The following is a 27,373-nucleotide window of genomic DNA, read 5'->3' on the forward strand; positions in this document are numbered from 1 at the left end:
CTGTAAGGTAGCTAGACCTGCTGAGTTAAAGGTATGTACAACATAAATGTTGATAGTGCCGAATTCCTTCCAAAAAGGTCAGTATATGAGTGGTGTATGAGATATACCTGTTTTCCGACAGCCTTACCAACAGTGGATGTTATCAGCCTTTTTAATTTTTGCCAATCTGATGGCAAAAAATGGTGTTGCAGTTTGTTTGTTTTATGTTTATTGGCTCTTCCTTATTCCTTTCCCGTGAATTATCTATTCAGTTTTTCACTCATTTTCAGGATGTTAGTTTTTCTTATTGATTTGTAGGAGTTCTTTATGTATTCTAGATTTGTTGGAGTGTTTTTTATATATTCTGCAAGTGTTGAAAAATATTTTCTCTTAGTCTGTTGCTTGTATTTTAATTTTACTTATGGTATCTTTTAGCATGTAGCAGATTTCAGTTTTTACATAGTCGTCTTTATCAATTTTTTTTGTATTTTATGTTTTGTGTAAGAAGAATTTCTGATATTTTCACCTAAAACTTGTATAGAAGTTAAAATTTTAGCTTTTTTTTCTGGAGTTAGATTTTGTGAATTGTGAGAGGTAAGAATCTATATATTTTTCCACATGGATAGTCATTTGCCCCAATACCATTTATTGACTAGTTCATCAGTTATCCCCCTGATTTGAAGCTCCGCTTCTGTCCTAAACTAAATTCCCATATATATATGGATTTGTTTTTCTCTTTTGGTGGGGGGGGGTCGTGCTGAGAGGCTTGTGGGATCTTAGTTCCCGACCAGGGATTGAGCCCACCCCCTCGGCAGTGAAAGTGCAGAGTCCTAACCACTGGACTGCCAGGCAATTCCCTGGATTTGTTTTTCTACTCTATTCCCAGTTCTGTTCCTCAATAGCTATGTAACCTTGGGCAAGCTAATTAACCTCTCTGTGATAATAGTACCTACCTCATAGGTTGTTGTGAGGATTAAATGAGTTATACATAAAGCACTTAAAACATTGCCCAGCACATGGTAAGTGCTGTGTGTTAGATATTATTAATATTATTCTGTTCCATAAAACCAACTTGTCCACTCATGTGGCACTACCTCATAGGTTAGTTACTCTAGGCCTTGTGTCTGGTAGGGCAAATCCCCTCTGCATAACTTGCTTTGGACCTGAGGAGAATACAGATGTTCAGCAAGCCCATCATCTCTGGGTTGAGCTGTGATTGGTCTTAGTTTGTTGCCAAGTTTCCCTGGCTATCCATCTTACCTTCAGCAGACAGTCACATTGACCTATAGCCAAGGAATCTGGACCTGGTCTCACTAGTCCTACCTCAGGACAAACAGCTCACTCAGCCTCTGTCTGCTTCCCCCTCCCTGCTTTGCCCAGCAACACTAGAAAGGCAGTTTAATGAGGAGGTACCCAACTACTTGTTATTATTTTTCCAGAATTTCTAGGCCATTATTGAGTTTTTTCTAGTCCAGATGGATTATAGAATCAGCTTGTCAAACTCCATGAAAAATCCTATTAGGATTTTTTATTAAGATTGCTTGGCATTTGCAATTTATGGATTAATTTATGGAGACTGACATCTTTCATCAGAGCCCTTTCTGCTACAGTGGGATATACACATTTCTGAAAAATATCCTGAAGATTTGTACACTAAAAATAATAGGGCTTACAAGAAAAAGAAAGGGGTATACCCCTCAAAATCTCTGTGGCTTTGAAGCCAAAACACTGGCCCAGATAATGACAGTCCTAATAGTAATCCTTGCCTGGTTAGAGCCCATCGGCATTTGCACCCAGCATTGTAGTCAGTGGATCCTTTGTAGCCCTAAACTCTGCCTGGGCTCAGGTTCCTCCTTCCAGATGTAGGTCCTTGAGGGCATTTGCTTAAGATAAATAGCAGCTTTATCAAATTAAAATCTGATCCAGAGCCTAGTCGTCAGCAGTCTTTTGTTGTTGTTTTTAATTTTTTAATTATTTATTTATTTTTGGCTGTGTTGGGTCTTCGTTGCTGTGCGTGGGCTTTCTCTAGTTGTGAGCAGAGGCTAGTCTTCGTTGTGGTACGTGGGCTTCTCATTGTTGTGGGTGGCTTCTCTTGTTGCGGAGCACAGGCTCTAGGTGCGCAGGCTTCAGTAGTTGTGGCGCACGGGCTCAGTAGTTGTGGCTCACGGGCTCTAGAGCACAGGCTCAGCAGTTGTGGCACACAGGCTTAGTTGCTCCGTGGTATGTGGAATCTTCCCGGACCAGGGCTCAAACCCGTGTCCCCTGCATTGGCAGGCGGATTCTTAACCACTGCACCACCAGGGAAGTCCTTTGTTGTTTTTAAACACAGGGGAAAGTGTCTTCACAACGTCTTCAGCTGCACTCTCCACCATCCTCCTCTCCCAACAGAACTTAATTTTGTAGAAAACAAAGCCACCATTTACCCTTCCTCTGACGGGAGGCACTATTGCAGGATTTTTAGCATTTGTGTGTAGGTCTTCATATATAGCTAAGGTTTTCTCTGAACTGTGAGAAAACTCACCACTGATTGGTTAAAAACAACATGCCAGGGAAAATTGCTTTTGAACCAGTGCAACTTCTGGATGACATTGCTATCATTCTGCCATTTACCTTTGAGCAGCCGCAAAACAGGCCATCTTGTCCTTCTATCTTCAAAAATGGTCGATTTATTCAGGCTTTCTTGTATATCTCTTCTTCAGTTTATTACTAGGTATTTTATTTTATAGTCTGGTTCCTATTGAAAATGGCATCTTTTTATCTATTATATTTTCCATTTGGCTGTTGCTAGTATGCAGGAAAATAGTTGATTTTTCTATATTGATCCTGTGTTGGATTGCCTTATATACTCTTATTAGTTCTGTTAGTTTTTCAGCTAATTGTCTTGGGCTCTTGAGGTAGGTGATCTGTGTCCCCTATCTTAGTTTGCTAGGGCTGCCATAACAAAATACCACAGACTGGTTGGCTTAAACAACAAATTATTTTTTTCACAGTTCTAGAGGCTAGAAGTCCAAGATCAAAGTATTAGCAGGGTTGCTTTCTCCTGAGGCCTCTCCTTGGCTTGCAGATGACCTCTCTCTTGCTACCTTTTCACATGGTCATCCCCTGTGCACATGGGCCCCTGGTGTCACTCTCTATATCCTAATCTCTTCTTAAAAAGGCACCAGTCAGATTGGCTTAGGGCCTACCCTAGTGGTCTCATTTTAACTTAATTACCTCTTTCAAAGCCTTATCTCCAAATACAGTCATATTCTGAAGTACCAGGGATTAGGAATTCAACATACGAATTTTGGGGCGGGGGCACAATTAGCCCATAACACCCCCTTTCTTTCTGGTATTCATACCTCTAGATTTTCCTAGTTTTATTACAGTGTTGAGTAGTAATGGTGATAGGGGGCATCCTTGTGTTGTTTCTGACTTTAAAGGTAATGCTGCTAGTGTTTGTCCACTCAGTATGTGGGGCTCTGTAGGTCTCTGTTAGACTACTCCCATGAAGTTCAGGGGAGTTTGAGAGGTTTTTGTTTGTTTTAAAATCCAGGGGCTTACTTGGTGGCGCAGTGGTTGAGAGTCCGCCTGCCGATGCAGGGGACACGGGTTCGTGCCCTGGTCCGGGAAGATCCCACATGCCGCGGAGCGACTGGGCCCGTGCGCCATGGCCGCTGAGCCTGCGCGTCCAGAGTCTGTGCTTTGCAACGGGAGAGGCCACAACAGTGAGAGGCCCGCGTATCACCAAAAAAAAAAAAAAAAAAAAAAAAATCCAGAGTGGAATTGGGTTTTATCAGATGATTTTTGGGCATCTTTTAATATAAACACATAGTTTTTCTGTTAATTTGCTAATGGTGATTTACATTAGTAGAATTACTGATTTTGAATTGATATTTCCTTCTTGAAATTAGCTTTATTTGGTTGTAGTGTTTAACATAGTTTGTCTAGTTTATTTGATGATTTACTAATTATCTCCAGTGTTTGGTGTTTGTTTACTGTTAATTTCTGGTTTTATTTTATTCCTTTTTCTTAATGTTCTTTGTACAACATCTTGAGTTGAAAGCTCTGTTCATTTATTTTCAGTCTGTTTTCCCTTTTGATAAAGGGTTTTTTAAATTTTATTTTTAAAATTAACATTACGTAAAATTGGCTTTGTTGGTATACACACGCTTAGATTCTTGTAACCACCACCACCACCACAATGAGTAGAACACAGAACCCCTCCAGAGTCCCTTATGTTATCCCTTAGTAGTCATGCCCTCCTTCTACCCCTAACTCCTGGCAACCACCGTTCCCCATCACTGTGATTTTGCCTTTGCCAGAATGTCGTATAAATGGAATTATACAGTATGTAATATTTTGAGACTGGTATCTTTTACTTAGCATAATGCCTTTAAGATTCTATCCATGTTGTTGCGTATCAATAGCTTGTTCTTTTTTGTTGAAGAATAGTTTTCCATTGTATGGATCTACCACAGTTGTTTTGTTTTGGGGGTTTTTTTTTGGCTTGCCATGTGGCATGTGGGATCTTAGTTCTCTGACCAGGGATTGAACCCATGCCCCCTGCAGTGGAAGCACAGAGTCCTAACCACTGGACCACCAGGGAAGTCCCTCTACCACAGTTTCTTTATCCATTCACCCATTGAAGGACATTGGATTGTTTACAGCTTTGGGTGATTATGAATTGAGCTGCTGTGAATATTTGTATGCAGGCTTTTGTGTGAACATGAGTTTTTATTTCCCTAGGATAAATACCTAGGAATGGGATTCCTGAACAATGTGGGCAGTGGATGCTTTAACTTTATTGGAAACTGCCAAACTGTTTTCCAGTGATTGTGCCATTTTACATTCCCACCAGCAACGTGTGAGAGTTCTAACTGCTCTGCATATTCATCAGCACTTGGTATTGTCAGTATACTTATTTTAGTCATCCTAATAGGTGTGTAGCAATATCTCATTTAGCGGCTCATCTAATGGCTAATGATGTTGAACATCTTTTCATGTATTTATTTGCCAGTCATATACTCTTTTTTGAAATGTCTAAACAGGCACTTTGAACAACTGCCTTTTAAAACATTAGGTTGTTTCTTAACTGTTGAGCTTTGAAAGTTCTTTATATAGTCTGGATTCAAGTCTCTTGTCACATAAGTGATTTGCAAATATTTTCTCCCAGTCTGTGGCTTGTATTTCATTCTCTTAAGACTTTCTTTCTTAAAGTAAACACTTTCACTTTCTAGAAAGTCCAGTTTATCAATTTTATCTTTCATGGCTTATGCTTTTAGTGTCTTATTTAACAACTCTTTCTGTAAACTCAGGGCACAGTTTTCTCCCTTTTTTTTCACCTAAAAACTTTATGGTTTTAGGTTTTACATTTCTATCCATGTTCCATTTTGACTAAATTTTTACATAAGGTATGATGTTTAGGTTGAGGTTCACCTTTTTTTTTGGCATATGGATGTCCAATTGTTCCAACACCATTTCTTGAAAAGACTATTTTTTATTTATTTTTCTATTGACTCGCATTTGTACCCTTGTCAAAAATCGAATGACCATATTTGTGTGGTTTTCTTTCTGAATTGTTCTTTTCCATTGATCTGCGTGTCAGTCTCTTTGTCAGTATCTTACTATCTTGATTACTGAAGCTTTATTAATTCTTAAAATCAAGTAATATGATTTCTTCAATTTTGCCTTTCCATATAAATTTTAGAATCAGTTTGTCTGAATCCACAGCAATTTCTGCTAGGATTTTGGTTGGAATTGTGTTAAATATATAGATCAATTCAGAGAGAATTGTGATCTTTATTTTTTATCGAGGTGCAAGTCACATTACATATAATTAAACATTTTAAAGTGTACAGTTCAGTGACATTTAGCGCATTCACAATGTGGTGCAACCACCACCTCTGTTTCCAAGATATTTTCATGGCCCCAGAAAAATACCCGGGATCCATTAAGTAATTGTTCCCTATGCCCCCCTCCCCTCATCCCCTGGTAACCACTAATCTGCTTTTTGTCCATATGGATTTGCCTATTTGGGATATGTCATATAAAGTAATCATATAGTTTGTGACCTTTTGTGTCTGGCTTCTTTCACCTACCACGTTTTTAAGGTTCATCCAAGTTATAGGATGTATCAGTATTTTGTTCCTTTTTATGGTTGAGTTAGTATTCCATTGTATGGTTATACCACAGTTTGTTTATCCATTCATCTGCTGATAGGCATTTGGGTTATTTCCACCTTTTGGCTGTTATGAATAATGCTGCTGTAGACATTTTTGTGCATGTTTCTGTGTGGACACACGTTTTCATTTCTCTTGGGCATATACCTAAGAGTAGAATTGCTGGGTCATATGATAATTCTGTGTTTAACTCTTTGAGGGACCACCAAACTGTTTTACACAAGGACTGCAAGAGAATTGTCACCTTAGGTATATTGAATCTTCTAATCTGTGTACATGGTATGTTCCTCCATATTTACTCTTTTAAAAATTTCTTTCATCAGTGTCTCATAGTTTTCAGCATACGGGTCCTACACATGTTTTTTGTTGGATTTATCCCTGAGTTGCATATTTTTTGGAGATACTGTAAATGGTACTTTTCTTAACCTTTGGTTTCCAACTGTTTATTGCTAGTATATATAAGTATGATTGGTTTTTGTGTGTTGACCTTGTATCTTGCAACCTTCGTAACTCACTTATTAATTCTAGGAATGTTTTATATATTCTTGGTATTTTTTGTTTGTCTAGATGATCATGATCATGTCATGTGCAAGTAGGTACAGTTTTATTCCTTTCTTTCCAATCTGTATGTCTTTTTTCCTTCTTGCCTTTTTGTTCTGGCTAGGATTTCAAGCACAATGTGGTGAGAGTGAACTTACACCCTTGCCTTGTTTCCAATCTAAGGGGGAAGGCATTTAGTCTTTTCATTATTGTGATATTATCTGTATAGGTTATCAAGTTAAGGAAGTTCACTTCTATTCCTATTTTGCTGAGAGGTTTTTTTTTAATGAATGAATATTGAATTTTCCCCATGTTTTTATTCCACCAGTGGATATAATCATGTGTTTTTTTTCCCTTTAGTCTGTTAATATGGTAGGTTACATTGACTGATTTTCAAATATCAAACCAGAATTGAAATCACAGGATAGACCTTAATTGCTCATGGTGTATTATTCTTTTTATATATTACTGGATTTGGTTTACTAGTATTTCACTGAGGATTTTTGTGTCTGTGTTCGTGAGGGATATTGGTCTATAATTTTCTTTTCTTGTACTGTCTTTAGTTTTGGTATCAGGGCAATCAGTGCTGGCCTCAAAGAATGAGTTGGGAAATGTTCCCTTCTCTTCTGTTTTCTAGAAGAGATTATGTACAATTAGTGGGGTTTTTTAAATGTTTAGTAGAATTTTTGAGTGAAACCACCTGGGCCTAGGGATTTTTTTTTTAGGCCTTTACTATGGATTTATTTTCTTTAGTAGATATAGGATTATTCAGGTTTTCTATTTCGTCTTGGGTGAGTTTTGATAGTTCATGGTATTCAAGGAATTGGTCCGTTTTAGCTAAGTTGTAGAATTTATGAGCATAGAGTTGTTTGTAGTATTCCCCTATTATCCTTCCAATGTCTGTGAAGTCTTTAGTGACATTTTTTTATCTGATGTTATTTTATTTTTTTATCCTTTTTACTTTTATTCTTGATGTTAGTAATTTGTGTCTTTTTCTTTGTCATTCTTGCTGGCATCTTATCAACTTAATTGATCTTTTCAAAGGACATTTTTTAAAATTAATTTTTATTGGAGTATAGTTGCTTTACAATGTTGTGTTAGTTTCTACTGTACAGCAAAATGAATCAGCCATACATATATACATATATCCCCTCCCTTTTGGACTTCCTTCCCATTCAGATCACCACAGTGCATTAAGTAGAGTTCCCTGTGCTATACAGTATGTTTTCATTAGTTATCTATTTTATACATAGTATCAATAGTGTATATGTGTCAATCCCAATCTCCCAATTCCTCCCACCCCCCTTCTTTCCCCATTGGTATCCATACATTTGTTCTCTACGTCTGTGTCTCTATTTCTGCTTCGCAAATAGGATTATCGATACCATTTTTCTAGATTCCACATATATGTGTTAATATACCATATTTGTTTTTCTCTTTCTGACTTACTTCACTCTGTATGACACTCTCTGGGTCTATCCATGTCTCTACAAATTACCCAATTTCGTTCCTTTTTATGGCTGAGTAATATTCCATTGTATATATGTACCACATCTTCTTCATCTGTTCCTCTGTTGATGGACATTTAGGTTGCTTCCAGAGACATGGCTATTTTTGATCATATTTAAGACAGTTGATTTAGAGTCTTTGTATAGTAAGTCCAATGTCTGAGCTTCCTCATGGACAATTTTTATCAATATTTTTCCTGTAAATGGGACATAATTTCCTGTTTCTTTGCATGCCTTATAATTTTTGTTTCAAACCTAGACCTTTCGAATATTATAATGTGATAACTCTGGAAGTCATATCTTCCTTCTTCCCTAGAGATTGCTGTTGTTGCTTATTGTGAGCTACAGTTATCTATTTATTTAATGACTTTCCAAATAAGTTTTTGCAAATGCCATGTTCCTTGTCTGTGGTCACTGAAGCATCTGTTCCATTGCCTCAGCAGTCAGCTGAGATTCCCTGACAGAATTTTCCTTAAATGCCTTAATTAAGCAGGCTTCTTCTTTGTTAAGCATCCCCTTTGTTGTTATAAGTTTTTGATTGGATTCCAGAGTCCCCAAAAAGTTGATTATTGTAGTTTTTGACAGCTTAATGGTTGCTTCATTGGAGGGACAGATCCTTGGAGCTCCCAACTCCATCATTTTTGGCGGAGGCATCACTCCTCCTACCCTTGTATTTTTTTTTTTTTGCGGTACGCGGGCCTCTCACTGCCGTGGCCTCTCCCGTTGCGGAGCACAGGCTCCGGACGTGCAGGCTCAGCGGCCATGGCTCACGGGCCCAGCCGCTCGGCGGCCTGTGGGATCCTCCCAGACCGGGGCACAAACCCGCGTCCCCTGCATCGGCAGGCGGACTCTCAACCACTGCGCCACCAGGGAAGCCCCTCACCCTTGTATTTTTAATATGCGTATTTTAACTTGTATTTTCTTTAAATGTCTAAAATTAATTATTATCTACATCTTATTCCATCTTGAATAAGACATGAACCTTAGAATGGAATTCCTTTTGTATGTTACTTTATACCTGTTATCTCTCAATCATCAGAACTTTGCAAGGCAGGTTCATCTATTACTTCAATTTTATGGGTGAAGGTAGTGAGACTTATAGGAGTTCTCCTAGGCTACTAAGCTAGTGGGTCAGTCCAGGATTTCAAAGTAATTGTCTAATCCTGAGGCTCAAGGTCTTTCTACTATACTACACTTCTTTCCTTTAGGTGGAAAAACTTTTCAAACCCAACAAAATAACATTGACAGCCATTAGTCTAGTAGGGATGGAACCTTTCTCAAACAACTCTGTTACCAGTAGTCATTTCTTTCTAGGGACAATTAATAAATTCAAAAAAATTTTTTTAATGAGTCAAAGAGGTGTTTTACTTCTTTGCTCAAGGAGCAAGACCTGAAGAATGGACTTATTTTCCTACAGAGAGACCCTTCTGGAAGGAAGTGGGAGACTAGATTCCTCTGATGAAGTAGAATTCTAGAGAAGTTTGAAGCTGATTAGTAGGAGGAATGGGAGTAGTCATTAGGAGGAAATATTCACTCTCACTTTGCTTCTCTTTTAGTTTAGCAGCAGCAGAGTTTGACCTCATCAGTAGGACCTTTCTAGACCATTTTCCTATTAAACTGTATAGTGTTGCATGTGTATGATAAAACTGGATGTTTCTATGTATTTATATAGGTTGAGATACTTATATATGTGTGTTTTGTCATTCACATCATTCAGTTATAATAATCTTGTTCCCAGTTCAGCCTAAGTGGTCTTTTTGTTCCCTTTGTGTGAATGTGTGAACAATTTCTTTTTCCATTAATTCAAACACTTACTGAGCACCCACTCTTCATTATGTTCAGCTCCCTTAGTTTAAAATCAAATAATACATGTCCTTGCCCTCACAGTAAATTGGGGGTGACTTTTACTAATCATCTCTTAAATACTATATAACAACTCCAATAGAGGTATGCACAGAATACTGTGGAGAGTTGAGGACGCATCTGAATGAGATTAAGAGAAGAGGGAAGGCTTCTTTAGGATGTGAATCTAAAGCTGAATTTTGTACGGTCATTAACTCATGAAGTTACTCACTAAATGGATGTTGGGTGAGTGAAATCAGAGTTAGGTGATGCTGGGAGAAGGACATTTGCAGCAAGGGTACAAAAGTAGAAAGACATGAAAAGTATGTGGCATATTCAAGAATTCCTACAGTTGAGTATGGATTAAGTAAAGGGTCCACTTGTAGAGGGGTGGGAGGAGCTCAGGTAGGTATCATCCTGTCATCACCCTTCTGGATGAGATCTCATTTTACCCTGCTTTTCCCTCTCACTGCAGTTTACCCTTCCCTGGAGTCTGACGATGATGACCCTGCTTTGAAATCTCGACCCAAGAAAAAGAAGAATTCAGATGATGCTCCATGGAGTCCTAAAGGTGATCCAGTATTCTGTCCTTAAACTCTGTGGGGGTGGTTGGGGGGAAAAATATGTCCCACTGGCTAGGTGGGACATTTAATATAGGAAGACACTCAATTTGTTTATTCAGCAAACATTTGATGAGTGCCTGCTGTATGCCAGGTACCATGTTAGGTGCTGGAGCAAAAATGATCAATAAGACACAGAGTTCGTGCACTCAGTTCAGCAAAATCAGAGGTAATGGAGCATGTTGCTTTTGATATTACATGGCTTGAGATGAAAAGAGGAAGACCTTGAGCAGATTTCAGCAAGCAGTCTAAGCCTCCTGAGAACATTCTGCTACCATCATCCCAGCCCTTTTGTAATAATATTGTTGTCAAAGGAGGGAAATTCCGCTAACTGTTGAGCTCTACAAGGCCCAAGACTCCTTAGATTGTTACCTGTACTGGCTGAGAGGCCATCTCTGAGGAAGGAAGAAAGAATGACTTTTGAGTTGAATATGGAACTTAGAGGGTAATAAAAGAATTTTATTCGTCTCACTGGCTGGGTGGTTTTTTCATTGGAGGGTATGTCAGTTGGCTTTTGCTGCTTATCAAACTATCCAAAACTTAGTGTCTTAGAACAATGGTTGATCATTTCTCATGATTCTGTAGGTTGGCTGAACTACTGTTTTAGTCTGGACCAGATTGTCTGGGGCTGGATGGTCTAAAAAGATCTCCTTCAGGTGTCCGGGACCTAATTTGGGGTGTCTGGGGCCTCTCTCCATGTGGTCTTTCACCCACCTGAAGGCCAGCCTAAGCTTTTTCACAAGGTAGCAGAAGGGTGTCCAGCAGCAAGAGAGGACAAACCCAATATGCAAGCACTTTTCAAGCCTCTGTTGTGTCATGTTTTCTATTGTCCCATTGCCAAAGCAAGTTACATGGCCAAGTCTTGATTCCAAAAGTGGAGAAATAGATTCTATCTCTTGGGAGTGGGAACTGCAAAGTTTTCCTATGCACACAAGGACATGTGAGCAGATTGAGAGCCGTTACTGCAACAGTCTGCCACAGAGGGTGCTGGCATCGCAGTACCCCTGTGGTTCCCCAGGAAATAAAGGGCATGCTGTCCCCACCCAGCCTTATTTGACCTTTCTGGTATTTGGTTGGGATTGGAGGAATGGGGTGGCAGGGCAGTCCTGGGAAGTGTTCTCTTAGTGAGTCAATCAGCAAATGTTTCTTTTTTCTTTCTTCAGGCCTATTTTCTGATTTTATTTTCTCCTATACTTTCTGGCTTTTTAGCATAATAGGAAACTTGGAAAATCGAGGAAAGTATAAAGAAGAAATCACCCATGATTCTGCCACCCAGAAGCAACCACTGTTAATGTTTTGATATATTTCCTTCTAGTCTTTTTTCCTATGCATTTTTCTTTTTATGGTTGAAATCACAGTCATATATCCTACTTAAAATTTTTTTTTGCCTTTTAATCAAAATAATGTGTATATCTGGTAGCAAACCAAATAGTACAGAGAGGTTTACGATGAAATGCAATGGTCTTCTGCCTCTGCTTTCCCTACTTCCAATCCCTTGCCTGAGAGGCAAACTTGTCATTTTCATTTTTCTGGTAGTTGCCTCCAAAACTCAAGAAAATAGGGTTTATACCACCATTTCTTGATTTATTAACCTTTTTTTGATTTTTTTTAATTGGAGTGTAGTTGCTTTACAATATTGTGTTTATACTGTACAGCAAAGTGAATCAGCTATACATATATACATATATCCCCTCCTTTTTGGATTTCCTTCCCATTTAGGTCACCACAGAGCATTGAGTAGAGTTCCCTATGCTATACAGTAGGTTTTCATTAGTTACCTATTTTATACATAGAATCAATAGTGTATATATATCAATCCCAATCTCCCAATTCATCCCACCCCCTGCCCTTTCCCCCTTGATTTATTAACTTAACCTCTGTTTCTCCTCCCATCGGCTTTTGTCAGTCTCTCTTGACTACCCACTTTCTAAGATATGGACATTAGTGCTGTTATTCTTTCTTTCTTCCTCCAACCTTCTATAAGCTGTACTTTTTTGTTTATATTGTCAAGGTTGTTACCATTGACTTGTAATTAATACTCTATATTCACTAGAGGTTGACTGTAAAAGTTGAAAACCAGTAAATATATCTGGCCTTTTAAATTAATATTATATCATAAGCATATCCCTGTGCCATTATTTATAAATAATATTTTAATGGCTACAAAATATTCTATCCCATGGATAAACCTAAATTTACCTGACCTCTTTAATGTAGGGCATTTAGCCGATTGCCAGGTGTTTACAATTAGTGGTAACATTGGAGTGAACATTTTTGTATGTAAGTGTTTGTATCTCTATTTATATGCTTAGGATAGATTCCCATGAAACTCTTGAAGGGCCAAGGTATATAAGGATATCCAGTGAAAAGTCTCCCTCCCAACCCTGTTCCACAGCCTTCCAATTCCCCACCTGGAGTCAACCACTATTACCAGTTTTATGTGTATCCTTTTAGACGTAGTTTATTCATATACAAGTAAATGCATGTATATATTTTCTTTCCCCCTCTTAACTCAATTGGAGACATACATTATATATGTTATGTGCTTTACTTTTCTCACTTAACAATTACATGTTGGAGATTGTTTACACTCCCACAAACAATGCATGAGAGTGCTTATTTCCCTACACTCTTGCCACTACAATTTGTTAATGTGAATGTTTTAAAAGCTCTTGATATGTATTGCCAAATTGTTTTCCAGAAAGGTTTTACTAGTTTACGCTACCACCAGCCACATGCAAGAGTACTTGTTTATGAATCCTCACAGGCATTGAGCATATAGTTAACAATAGTCTTTGCCTATGAGTAATAGGAACCTCTCAGGCATCCTTAGTGAGTGCTTATCCCCTCAGGGTCGCAAGATGGCTGCTTTAAGTTCTACTTTTAAAAAAATATCTCTTTGGCTGAAACTGTGTCACATGGCCAAGATTATCTGCTAGAAAGGCCAAGAAGTGTAGTTTTTAGTTAGGTACATTGTTGTTCCACAAAATTATGTTTTTATTAGTAAGCAAGAAAGGGAGAATGATACTGGGTTGAAAACAAGCAGTCTGTATCATGGTATTTTTTGATCTTTGGTAATTCACAAGCAAACAACAGCATCTCACTGATTTAATTTGCATTTCTTTGATTAGACATTTCCTATATGTTTGTATTAGCATTAGAATTTCTTCTTTTGTAAATTTTATGTCTGACTTTTGCCCATTTATTCATGTAGGTCTTCAACATTTTCATATGCCCTTTTTACATATAGTAAGAAATAGTCAAATATATATATAATTTATTTATGATATTTTTTCCTCATTCTACATAAAAAATACGAATATTTCTATATCAAAAGGTGATCTTATCCATTGTTTCCCTATTCCTAGAGCAGATAATTAACACTGCTGTATTTTTAACATAAATGTATGCATATATCTATGTATATTTCTCTAAAAAGAAAGCTAATAACTTTTATCACATTTTCGAAGTAGATACTTTTTTTTAACATCTTTATTGGAGTATAATTGCTTTACAATGGTGTGTTAGTTTCTGCTTTATAACAAAGTGAATCAGTTATACATATACATATATTCCCATATCTCTTCCCTCTTGCATCTCCCTCCCTCCCACCCTCCCTATCCCACCCCTCTAGGTGGTCACAAAACACTGAGCTGATCTCCCTGTGCTATGTGGCTGCTTCCCACTAGCTATCTATTTTACGTTTGGTAGTGTATATATGTCCATGCCACTCTCTCACTTTGTCACAGCTTACCCTTCCCCCTCCCCATATCCTCAGGTCCATTCTCTAGGAGATCTGTGTCTTTATTCCCGTCTGACCCCTAGGTTCTTCATGACAATGTTTTTTTCCTAAGATACCATATATATGTGTTAGCATACGGTATTTGTCTTTCTCTTTCTGACTTACTTCACTCTGTATGACAGACTCTAGGTCCATGCACCTCACTACAAATAACTCAATTTCGCTTCATTTTATGGCTGAGTAATGTTCCATTGTATATATGTGCCACATCTTCTTTATCCATTCATCCGATGATGGATACTTAGGTTGCTTCCATCCCCTGGCTATTGTAAATAGAGCTGCAATGAACATTTTGGTACGTGACTCTTTTTGAATTATGGTTTTCTCAGGGTATATGCTCAGGAGTGGGATTGCTGGGTCGTATGGTACTTCTATTTTTAGTTTCTTATGGAACCTCCAGGGGCTTCCCTGGTGGCGCAGTGGTTGAGAATCTGCCTGCCAATGCAGGGGACACGGGTTCGAGCCCTGGTCTGGGAGGATCCCACATGCCTCAGAGCGGCTAGGCCCGTGAGCCACAACTACTGAGCCTGCGCGTCTGGAGCCCATGCTCCACAGCAAGAGAGGCCACGATAGTGAGAGGCCCGTGCTCCGTGATGAAGAGTGGCCCCCGCTTGCCATAACTAGAGAAAGCCCTCACACAGAAACGAAGACTCAACACAGCCAAAATAAAGAAATAAATTAATAAACTCCTACCCCCAAAATCTTCTTTAAAAAAAAAAAAAAGAAAAAAAAGGAACCTCCATACTGTTCTCCATAGTGGCTGTATCAATTTACATTCCCACCAACAGTGCAAGAGGGTTCCCTTTTCTCCACACCCTCTCCAGCATTTATTGTTTGTAGATTTCTTGATGATGGCCATTCTGACCAGTGTGAGATGATATCTCATTGTAGTTTTGATTTGCATTTCTCTAATGATTAATGATGTTGAGCATTCTTTCATGTGTTTGTTGGAAGTCTGTATATCTTCTAAGTAGAAATGTCTATTTAGGTCTTCTGCCCATTTTTGGATTGGGTTGTTTGTTTTTTTGCTATTGAGCTGCACGAGCTGCTTATAAATTTTGGAGAGTAATCCTTTGTCAGTTGCTTCATTTGCAAATATTTTCTCCCACTCTGAGGGTTATCTTTTGGTCTTCTTTATGGTATCCTTTGCTGTGCAAAAGTTTTGAAGTTTCATTCAGTCCCATTTGTTTATTTTTGTTTTTATTTCCATTTCTCTAGGAGGTGGCTCAAAAAGGATCTTACTGTGATTTGTGTCATAGAGTGTTCTGCCTATGTTTTCCTCTTAAGAGTTTGATAGTTTCTGGCCTTACATTTAGGTCTTTAATCCATTTTGAGCTTATTTTTGTGTATGGGGTTAGGGAGTGATCTAATCTCGTACTTTTACATGTACCTCTCCAGTTTTCCCAGGACCACTTATTGAAGAGGCTGTCCTTTCTCCACTGTACATTCCTGCCTCCTTTATCAAAGATAAGGTGACCATATGTGCGTGGGTTTATCTCTGGGCTTTCTATCCTGTTCCATTGATCTATCTTTCTGTTTTTGTGCCAGTACCATACTGTCTTGATTACTGTAGCTTTGTAGTATAGTCTGAAGTCAGGGAGCCTGATTCCTCCAGCTCCATTTTTCGTTCTCAAGATTGCTTTGGCTATTCGGGGTCTTTTGTGTTTCCATACAAACTGTGAAATTTTTTATCCTAGTTCTGTGAAAAATGCCAGTGATAGTATCATAGGGATTGCATTGAATCCGTAGATTGCTTTGGGTAGTAGAGTCATTTTCACAATATTGATTCTTCCAATCCAGGAACATGGTATATCTCTCCATCGATTTGTATCATATTTAATTTCTTTCATCAGTGGCTTCTAATTTTCTGCATACAGGTTTTTGTCTCCTTAGGTAGGTTTATTCCTAAATATTTTATTATTTTTGGTGCAGTGGTAAATGGGAGTGTTTTATTGGTTTCACTTTCAGATTTTTCATCATTAGTATACAGGAATGCCAGAGATTTCTGTGCATTAATTTTGTATCCTGCTACTTTACCAAATTCATTAATTAGCTCTAGTAGTTTTCTGGTAGCATCTTTAGGATTCTCTTTGTATAGTATCATGTCATCTGCAAACAGTGACAGCTTTACTTCTTCTTTTCCGAGTTCGATTCCTTTTATTTCCTTTTCTTCTCTGATTGCTGTAACTAAAACTTCCAAATCTATGTTGAATAAGACTGGTGAGAGTGGGCAACCTTGTCTTGTCCCTGATCTTAGTGGAAATGGTTTCAGTTTTTCACCATTGAGGACAATGTTGGCTGTGGGTTTGTCATATATGGCCTTTATTCTGTTGAGGAAAGTTCCCTCTATGCCTACTTTCTGCAGGGTTTTTATCATAAATGGGTGTTGAATTTTGTCGAAAGCTTTCTCTGCATCTATTGAGATGATCATATGGTTTTTCTCCTTCAGTTTGTTAATATGGTGTATCACATTGATTGATTTGCGTATATTGAAGAATCCTTGCATTCCTGGAATAAACCCCACTTGATCATGGTGTATGATCCTTTTAATGTGCTGTTGGATTCTGTTTGCTAGTATTTTGTTGAGGATTTTTGCATCTATGTTCATCAGTGATATTGGCCTGTAGTTTCCTTTCTTTGTGACATCCTTGTCTGCTTTTGGTATCAAGGTGATGGTGGCCTCGTAGAATGAGTTTGGTAGTGTTCCTCCCTCTGCTATATTTTGGAAGAGTTTGAGAAGGATAGGTGTTAGCTCTTCTCTAAATGTTTGATAGAATTCGCCTGTGAAGCCATCTGGTCCTGGGCTTTTGTTTGTTGGAAGATTTTTAATCATAGTTTCAATTTCAGTGCTTGTGATTGGTCTGTTCATATTTTCTGTTTCTTCCTGATTCAGTCTTGGCAGGTTGTGCATTTCTAAGAATTTGTCCATTTCTTCCAGGTTGTCCATTTTACTGGCATAGTGTTGCTTGTAGTAATCTCTCATGATCTTTTGTATTTCTGCAGTGTCAGTTGTTACTTCTCCTTTTTCATTTCTAATTCTATTGATTTGAGTCTTCTCCCTTTTTTTCTTGATGAGTCTGGCTAATGGTTTATCAATTTTGTTTATCTTCTCAAAGAACCAACTTTTTGTTTTATTGATCTTTGCTATCGTTTCCTTCATTTCTTTTTCATTTATTTCTGATCTGATTTTTATGATTTCTTTCCTTCTGCTAACTTTGGGGGCTTTTTGTTCTTTCTGTAATTGCTTTATGTGCAATATCAGGTTGTTTACTTGAGATATTTCCTGTTTCTTAAGGTGGGATTGTATTGCTATAAACTTTCCTCTTAGATCTGCTTTTGCTGCATCCCATCGGTTTTGGGTGGTCGTGTCTCCATTGTCATTTGTTTCTTGGTATTTTTTTATTTCCTCTTTTATTTCTTCAGTGATCACTTCGTTATTAAGTAGTGTATTGTTTAGCCTCCATGTGTTTGTATTTTTTACAGATCTTTTCCTGTAATTGATATCTAGTCTCATAGCGTTGTGGTCGGAAAAGATACTTGATACGATTTCAATTTTCTTAAATTTACCAAGGCTTGATTTGTGACCCAAAGTATGATCTATCCTGGAGAATATTCCATGAGCACTTGAGAAAAATGTGTATTGTGTTGTTTTGGGATGGAATGTCCTATAAATATCAATTAAGTCCATCTTGTTTAATGTATCATTTAAAGCTTGTGTTTCCTTATTTATTTTCATTTTGGATGATCTGTCCATTGGTGAAAGTGGGGGTGTTAAAGTCCCCTACTATGAATGTGTTACTGTCGATTTCCCCTTTTATGGCTGTTAGTATTTGCCTTATGTATTGAGGTGCTCCTATGTTGGGTGCATAAATATTTACAATTGTTTTATCTTCGTCTTGGATCAATCCCTTGATCGTTATGTAGTGTCCTTTTTTGTCTCTTCTGATAGTCTTTATTTTAAAGTCTATTTTTTCTGCTATGCGAATTGCTACTCCAGCTTTCTTTTGATTTCCATTTGCATGGAATACCTTTTCCATCCCCTTAGTTTCAGTCTGTATGTGTCTCTAGGTCTGAAGTGGGTCTCTTGTAGACAGCATATATATGGGTCTTGTTTTTGTATCCATTCAGCCAATCTGTGTCTTTTGGTGGGAGCATTTAGTCCATTTACATTTAAGGTAATTTTCGATATGTGTCTTCCTATTCCCATTTTCTTAATTGTTTTGGGTTCGTTATTGTAGGTCTTTTCCTTCTGTTGTGTTTCTTGCCTAGAGAAGTTCCTTTAGCATTTGTTGTAAAGCTGGTTTGGTGGTGCTGAACTCTCTCAGCTTTTGCTTGTCTGTAAACGTTTTAATTTCTCCATCAAATCTGAATGAGATCCTTGCTGGGTAGAGTAATCTTGGTTGCAGGTTTTTCTCCTTCATCACTTTAAATATGTCCTGCCAGTCCCTACTGGCTTGCAGAGTTTCTGCTGAAAGATCAGCTGTTAACCTTCTGGGGGATTCCCTTGTGTGTTATTTGCTGTTTTTCCCTTGCTGCTTTTAGTATGTTTTCTTTGTGTTTAACTTTTGACAGTTTGATTAATATGTGTCTTGGCGTATTTCTCCTTGGATTTATCCTGTATGGGACTCTCTGTGCCTCCTGGACTTGATTAACTATTTCCTTTCCCATATTAGGGAAGTTTGCAACTATAATCTCTTCAAATGTTTTCTCAGTCCCTTTCTTTTTCTCTTCTTCTTCTGGAAGCCCTATAATTCGAATGTTGGTGCGTTTAATGTTGTCCCAGAGGTCTCTGAGACTGTCCTCTGTTCTTTTCATTCTTTTTTCTTTATTTTGCTCTGCACCAGTTATTTCCACTGTTTTATCTTCCACGTCACTTATCCGTTCTTCTGCCTCAGTTATTCTGCTATTGATCCCATCTAGAGTATTTTTCATTTCATTTATTGTGTTGCTCATCGTTGCTTGATTCATCTTTAGTTCTTATAGTTCCTTGTTAAATGTTTCTTGCATTTTGTCTGTTCTATTTCCAGGATTTTGGATCATCTTTACTATCCTTATTCTGAATTCTTTTTCAGGTAAACTGCCTATTTCCTCTTCATTTGTTAGGTCTGGTGGGTTTTTCTCTTGCTCCTTCACCTGCTGTGTGTTTTTCTGTCTTCGCATTTTGCTTATCTTACTGTGTTTGGGGTCTCCTTTTTGCAGGCTGCAGGTTCGTAGTTCCCGTTGTTTTTGGTGTCTGTCCCCAGTGGCTAAGGTTGGTTAAGTGGTTTGTTTAGGCTTCCTGGTAGAGGGATGTAGTGCCTGTGTTCTGGTGGATGAGGCTGGATCTTGTCTTTCTGGTGGGCAGGTCCACGTCTGGTGGTGTGTTTTGGGGTGTCTGTGGACTTATTATGATTTTAGGCAGCCTGTCTGCTAATGGGTGGCGTTGTGTTCCTTTCTTGCTAGTTGTTTGGCATAGGGTGTCCAGCACTGTAGCTTGCTGGTGGTTGAGTGAAGCTGGGTGCTGGTGTTGAGATGGAGATCTCTGGGAGATTTTCGCCGTTTGATATTACGTGGAGCTGGGAGGTCTCTTGTGGACCACTGTCCTGAAGTTGGCTCTCCCACCTCAGAGGCACAGCACTGACTCCTGGCTGGAGCACCAAGAGCCTTTCATATCCACACGGCTCAGAATAAAAGGGAGAAAAACTAGAAAGAAAGAATTAGTAGAAGTAGAAAGCAAGAAAGAAAGAGAGAAAGAAAGAAAGGAGGGTGGGAGGGAAGGAGGAAGGACGGAAGGTAGGAAAAAAAGAGAGAAGATAAAGTAAAATAGAATAAAGTATGATAAAATATAATAAAGTTATTAAAATAAAAAATAATTATTATGAAAAAAATTTCACAATGGATGGATAGATCCCTGCGACAAATGGTGGAAGCAAAGCTATACAGACAAAATCTCACACAGAAGCATACACATACACACTCACAAAAAGAGGAAAAGGGGAAAAAATCATAAATCTTGCTCTCAAAGCCCACCTCCTCAATTTGGGATGATTCGTTGTCTATTCATGTATTCCACAGATGCAGGGTACATCCAGTTGATTGTGGAGCTTTAATCTGCTGCTTCTGAGGCTGCTGGGAGAGATTTCCCTTTCTCTTCTTTATTCTCACAGCTCCCGGGTCTCAGCTTTGGATTTGGCCCCACCTCTGCCTGTAGGTTGCTGTAGTGCATCTGTTCTTCACTCAGACGGGACGGGGTTAAAGGAGCAGCCGCTTCGGGGACTCTGGCTCACTCAGGCCAGGGTGAGGGAGGGGTACGGAGTGCGGGGCGAGCCTGCTGTTGCAGAGCCCGGTGTGACATTGCACCAGCCCGAGGCGCACCGTCTGCTCTCCCGGGGAAGCTGTCCCTGGATCCCGGGACCCCGGCAGTGGCGTGCTGCACAGGCTCCCCGTAAAGTGCTTGTGGACAGTGACCTGCGCTCGCACACTGGCCTCTTGGCGGCGGCAGCAGCAGCCCCAGCGTCCCACGCCCATCTCTGGGGTCCGCGCTTTTAGCCGCGGCTCGTGCCCATCTCTGGAGCTCCTTTAAGCAGCACTCTTAATCCCCTCTCCTCATTCACCAGGAAACAAAGAGGCAAGAAAAAGTCTCTTGCCTCTTCGGCAGGTCCAGACTTTTTCCCGGACTCCCTCCCAGCCAGCCGTGGTGCACTAACCCCTACAGGCTGTGTTCATGCCGCCAACCCCAGTCCTCTCCCTGCGCTCCGACCGAGAAGCCTTATCCTCAGCTCCCAGCCCCACCCGCCCCGGCGGCCAAGCAGACAAGCCTCTCGGGCTGGTGAGTGCCAGTCGGCACCGATCCTCTGTGCGAGAATCTCTCTGCTTTGCCCTCCACACCCCTGTTGCTGTGCTCTCCTCCACTACTCCGAAGCTTTCCTCCTCCCCCACCCGCAGTCCCGCAAAGGGGCTTCCTAGTGTGTGGAAACCTTTTCTCCTTCCCCACTCCCTCCCAGTGGTGCAGGTCCCATCCCTATCCTTTTGTCTCTGTTTATTCTTTTTTCTTTTGCCCTACCCAGGTATGTGGGGCGTTTCTTGCCTTTTGGGAGGTCTGAGGTCTTCTGCCAGCATTCAGTAGGTGTTCTGTTGGAGTTGTTCCACGTGTAGATGAATTTCTGGTGTGTCTGTGGGGAGGAAGGTGATCTCCGAGTCATACTCTTCCGCCATCTTCTCGTGGTCCCTCTCAGCCATTATTTCTTGAAATAGACTTTCCACCCCTTTTTCTCTCTCCTTTTGGGCCTCCCATATGCCTGTGTTGGCAAAGTTGATCCATCCCACAGGTCCCTTTGGCTCTGCTCATTTTCCTCATTCTTTTTTCTTTCTGTTCGTTAGACTGGATAATCTCAGTTGACCTTTCTTGAAGGTCACTAAGTCTTCGTTCTGCCTACTCAAATCTGCTGTTGAAACCCTCTAGTGAAATTTTCATTTCCGTTACTTTTCAACTCTAAAATATCTATTTGATTCCTTTTTATGGTTTCTGTCTGTTTATTGGTATTATTTATTTGGTGAAACTTCATTCGCATACTCTCATTTTGTTCTTTAGACATGATCTCCTTTAGCTCTTTGAACATGTTTGAAATAGGTGGTATAAAGTCCTTGTCTAGTAGGTCCGACTTTGTTCAGGTAGTCAGGGAGAGTTTTTATCCATTACTTTTTTCCTGTGTGTGGCTACCCTTTCCTGTTTTTTTGCATATCTTCTCATTTTTTGAAAACTGAACATTTAAAATAATGTGGCAACTCTGGAAATCAGAGACTCCCTACTTCACTCCCCAGGGTTTGTTTTGTTGCTGCTTGTTGTTATTTGTTTATTTACAGAATTTGTTCAGAAAAGTCACTAAAGTAGAAGTTTCTACTTGGTTTGCTTAGTGGGCAGCTAATGATTAGACAGAGATTTCCTTAAATGCCTGGAACCAGTAAATCTCCCAGTGCTTGACAAGGGGCTCTATATGCATGTTGGGACATACCTTCAGCACTCAGGCAGGCAATTTACAACTGTGCCTTAGCCTTCACTTCCTGCTTTGCAGAGCCACAAAGTCAGCCAGAGGTGAGTGGCTGGGATTTCTCAAGTCTTTCCTGATCATGCACACAGCCCCTATGCATGCATATGGTCTTAGATTCCCAGAAATATGTGAGAGCTTTTCTAATCCCCAGTGGATATCTCATTCCTCAACTTTTCCTTTTCAGCTTTTGGGTTAGTCTGTTGTTTGCCACAACTGTTATCCATCACCTTAAGCATCTGTGACATTAAGCACTTGCCTTTAAATATTTTTGATAAATGCTCCCCAGGGAGCACTAGGCTTTGGAAGAAAGGTTCAGCTCCTTTCTGTTCCCTACATCACTGGCAATGTGGCCTGTTATTTTTCAAGGCTACCACTGAGCTGGGGAGAAGTGTATGGGTCTAGGGCAAGTTAAAATGCCACAAAGCTCACTGATTTTACTGAGATTCAGCTCTTTTTCTTAAATAAATGCTCTCCAGGTAGCTGTAAACCTTTGGTTAATTTCCAGAGTTCTGAAAAAGTTTATTATGACAGTTTTTGCCAGTTTTTTCATTGTTTTAATTCAGAAGTGACGTTTTGGAAGTCCTTAACTTTGCCTTTTTTGTGGATTTCATCCATCGTGACATACTAAATATTAGTTCGGTATGCTTCTCTATGAAAATGACTTTTTCTTTCATAACCATAGTTCCATTATTTTACACCTAAGTAAAGTAACATTTATTTCCTAATATCATTTAATACCAAATCCTTATTCTAATTTCCCCCAATTGTACCAAAAATAGCTTTTATAATTTGCTTATTTAAACCAGGATCTATTCAAGGACTACACATTTCATTTGGTTATTATAATCTCTTAATCTCATTCACTATTTAAAATTTTTTATTATGAGAACTTTCAAACATCCATAAATGTAGGAGAGTACACAAACACCCATATTCTCAATACTTAGATCGTACAGTTGTAATATTTTTCTGTATTTGCTTCATTATCTGTATCTGTCTGTCTAGTTTTTGCTGAGCCACTTTAAAGTAATGTGCAGCCACCATATGTTATGGTGGCTGCACGTTAGTACTTCAGTATCTCCTAAGAATAAGAATGTCCTCCTATATAACCACACTAACTTTGTTATACTTAACAGTTAATAATTCCCTAAGATCTTCTAATAACCCATTCTATGATCAGATTTTCTCAACTGTCCCTACAAAATGTTTTACATAGTTTCCCCCCCGCCAAATCCAGATCTAATCAAGGAGGTTAATTTTTTTTCAGATTAAAACAACTTGCTTTTGTATTATACAGGTCAGGAATTTAGAAAGGACACAATGGGGACAACTTGTCTCTACTCCATGATGTCTGGGGCCTCAGCTGGGATAATTTGAAGGCTGGATGGCCAAGAGTTTGAACCATCTGAAGTCTCATTAACTCACATGTCTGGTGCCTGGGCTGGGTGGACTCAAAGACTAGACGTACCAAGCAGAGTGCCAACATGTGACCTCTCCATGTGACTAGCTTCCTCACTGCCTGATGGCCTCAAGGCAATCAGACTTCTTACGTGGTTGCTCAGGGCTCTAAGTGTGAGTGTTCCAGGAAGCAGAGCAGAAACTAAAGTTGCCTTTTCTGACCTAGCCTCAGAAGTCATGCAGTGTCACTTCTGTCACATTCTATAGGCTACAAATGAGCCTGCTTAGGTTCAACAGGAGGGAACATAGACCCCACCTATTAATAGGAAAAATGTCAAAGAATTTGGGGCCATGTTTTAAAGCCACCACACACACAAAACTATGGAGAACGATATGAAATATACCCAAGAATCCATGACTGAAAATTGTGTGTTAACATTTTTGCTAGATTTGCTTCAGATCATTTTTTAAACAAGTTAAATATCAATATCACCTTTAAAGAAAGGACTTCAACCTCCTGAATTGCCTGTTCTAGAATCTGCATACCGCTTATACAGAAAGTCTCCTTTGTAGCAATAACAATAGCTAACCAACCAAGGAATCTTTAAATCTAGGTGAGATACCACCACCACCTCTTTTTTTCCTGTGACATTGACTTTTTTCATTAATTAAAAAGAGTGAAATCCCATACACTCACCAATGAGAATCAACAGTTGTAAACATTTTGCCATATTTGATTCATCTATAACTTTCTTCTTTTTTTAAAAACTGTCTAAAGCAAATCCCAGATAGTGTCATTCCCTCCCCACCCCACCATGTACTTCAGTATGCATCTCTAAAGTATACATTTTCTCACATAACCACTGTCCTGTCATCATACATAACAAAATTAATAATAACTTGATAATTCCTTGATGTTATCTAATACTAAATCTGTAATCAAATTTCCTTAATTGTCTAACAAAAAAGGCATTTTCATAGTGGATTTGTTTAAATCAGGATCTGAACAGGGTCCATATGGCATTTGGCTATCACGTTTTTTGAGTATCTCTTAATCTAGAGAAATACTTTTTTCTTTGATGCTGTTGATTTGTTATAAAAACTAGTATAATTGTCCTTTAGCACATCCCACCTTCTAGATTTGTTTGTTTGCTTCTTTGTGACATTGTGTTTTTAAAGAAACCAGGCCAGTTATTTTATAGGATGACTGTTTGCCCTCAGTGTCATTTAACTTGTTTTTTTTTTTTAATCTCTGTGTTTCCTAAAAACTGGAAGTAATATGGACTGCTCACTTGATGTTAGGTCTTGGCAAAACTACTTCCCAGGTAATGCTGTAGATTTCCTATTGAATTGCATTAGGAGGTGCATGAAGTTGGCCATCTTTCTGTTAGTGACAATAAGGGGGTGATCTCCTGATCTCATCATTGTAAGGTTAGTTCTTTTTCTCAAGACTAGCAAGTCATCTGTGAGATAATACTTTGGTACTGTGGGAATATCCAATTCCCTAGAATCAGTTATTTCATTAGGGCTTACAAACCTGTGATTTTCTAATTTTGTCATTCCTTTTACATTTATTAGCTGGCATTCGTCTGTAAAGAACAGCTTTCCCTCATCATCTGGGGCTGTTTGGTTATCCTGAAATACACTTCCTATGTAAAATGTGGGATGAGTAACTATTTTTTGATTCAAGATTGTTAAGGCATTATATGAAAAAATTGTACAAGAAGGTGATCTTCTTTAGGAACTCATAGCCTGGTTATTAGATAGAATAACTCACATCAGCATTAGGGAATGAGACAGGATAGTATGTGCTATGTATTAAGTGACTTGTACATAAGTTCAGGGGAGGGGAGGGGTCAATGTGAGCCAAAGAGGTCCTAGATGTTTTGCATAGAAGATTGATTTCAGCTTACTTTTGAATAATGGGCAGGTTTAAAGAGGTGGACAAAAGGGAAAAGGGTACTGCAGGCAGTGTAGATGATGAGGATGAAGGCATAGGGGGAGAGGATGAGCTGTACATGTTCTGGAGGTGTAATAAGGAAGCCATTCTGTCTGGAGAAGCTGAGGATATGGGAGTGGAAATAAGGTTGGGGAGGTAGGTAGGGAGCAGAACATGGACAACTTTACATGCCAATTCAGGGAAATTAACTTTTACCCTTTAATCAGTGTGTGCTTTGTGTACCTTGGGCATTTGTGAATTCGCTTTTTACCCAATGGGAAGCAAAATCTGGCTTTGTAAAAAGCTAGAAGCAGGAAAACCAATGAGACCACCTTTGGGGGGCCCAGAGGTAGGGAATATGATTGTCATTCAGATAAATGTCTTCATCCTGTTCCCTCTGCAGCCCGTGTGACCCCAACTCTACCGAAGCAGGACCGTCCTGTGCGTGAGGGGACCCGGGTAGCTTCCATTGAGACAGGCTTGGCTGCAGCAGCTGCAAAGTTGGCCCAGCAGGTAAGTGCTGACACTCAGGCAATGGCCCTGCCACTGATCCCAGTTTGACTTGGAGCCTCAAAACTCAGACCTCCAGGCTGACAGGATCCCACCGTTGTCTCATTGGGAAGTGGGTAACTTGTGATCTTTATCCATGGCAGTATCCCAGCTCCCTCCTATATCCTACGTATACCAACTCAGTGACAAGCTACCTCCATAGGGCACACCGTTGAATGTGCCCTATGGATGAAAGAAAATAGGGGGCCAGAGAAAAGCCCTTGAATATATCACTTGCCTTTCTGGGTGTGTAAAAACCTCTCAGATGGGAAGGACCAAGTCTGTCCTTCGGTGAGAGCACTTGTCTTCAGATGAAGCTCCAAGGAGGTGACTCAGCTGAGTACACTCAGTTTCTCAGTCTCTCATCAGTATCGGAATTTGGTTTTTCTGGGGAGAGGCTTTTCTTGTTCTCTGTACCAAATACTTTGCCTGATCTTCACTCCATGCTTCCCAAGAAAACTTCACCCACTAATTTTTGTCCTAGAATCAAGTTGACTTCCTAGCATGTTAATGGTTTTCAAAGTTCTTAAATGTGCTTGGCAACCCTGGGAGCAGTTGGAAGTGAATCTTGTGGTTCTCTCCTTATCAGTATCCCCTTAGATTCTCATGCCACATCCTATAGCTTAGAGCATTTATTGAGCATCTGCTTTATGTTAGGTGCTTCCATGTACAGTGTCTCATGTAATCTGCTCAATAACCCTTTTCAATAGGTAATATTTTCATCATTTTACAGGTGAAGAAAATGAGGCTCTCTTTAAGTGACTAGTCCAGGATAATACAGCCAGTAAATGGAGGAGACAAGATTCAAACTCATATCCTCTAACTTCAGATTTCATGTTACTTGCTATTAGAATAAAATGAAATAGTTAAATGTTTATGTAATTAAGTAATTACATCCTATTTAAATAAAATTTAATAGAATGATGTTTTTCATATCATGTTCTGTGGAGTTCCAGAGTTTAGAAATGTTTTGGAGGCTACTGATGGAAGCCAGCAGAGACCAACCAG

The 27,373-nt window shown here is 39.3% G+C and overlaps 1 protein-coding gene across 4 annotated transcripts in view; it reads left to right on the forward strand.

The window, feature by feature from the left end:
* Window positions 1-27,373, forward strand: part of PHF8 (PHD finger protein 8) — a 92,744-nt gene that overhangs the window by 58,855 nt on the left and 6,516 nt on the right. For 3 of the 4 annotated variants that reach the window (XM_060087297.1, XM_060087298.1, XM_060087299.1), the window contains 2 exons: window positions 10,506-10,601; window positions 26,220-26,329. In XM_060087297.1, coding sequence (XP_059943280.1) covers window positions 10,506-10,601; window positions 26,220-26,329 — 206 coding nt within the window. Of the gene's footprint in view, window positions 1-10,505; window positions 10,602-26,219; window positions 26,330-27,098; window positions 27,229-27,373 lie in introns of those variants that run through there. The other variant, XM_060087300.1, reaches the window with a different exon arrangement.

The sequence above is a fragment of the Mesoplodon densirostris genome, chromosome X, assembly GCF_025265405.1.
Source record: "Mesoplodon densirostris isolate mMesDen1 chromosome X, mMesDen1 primary haplotype, whole genome shotgun sequence".
Classification (NCBI taxonomy): domain Eukaryota; kingdom Metazoa; phylum Chordata; class Mammalia; order Artiodactyla; family Ziphiidae; genus Mesoplodon; species Mesoplodon densirostris.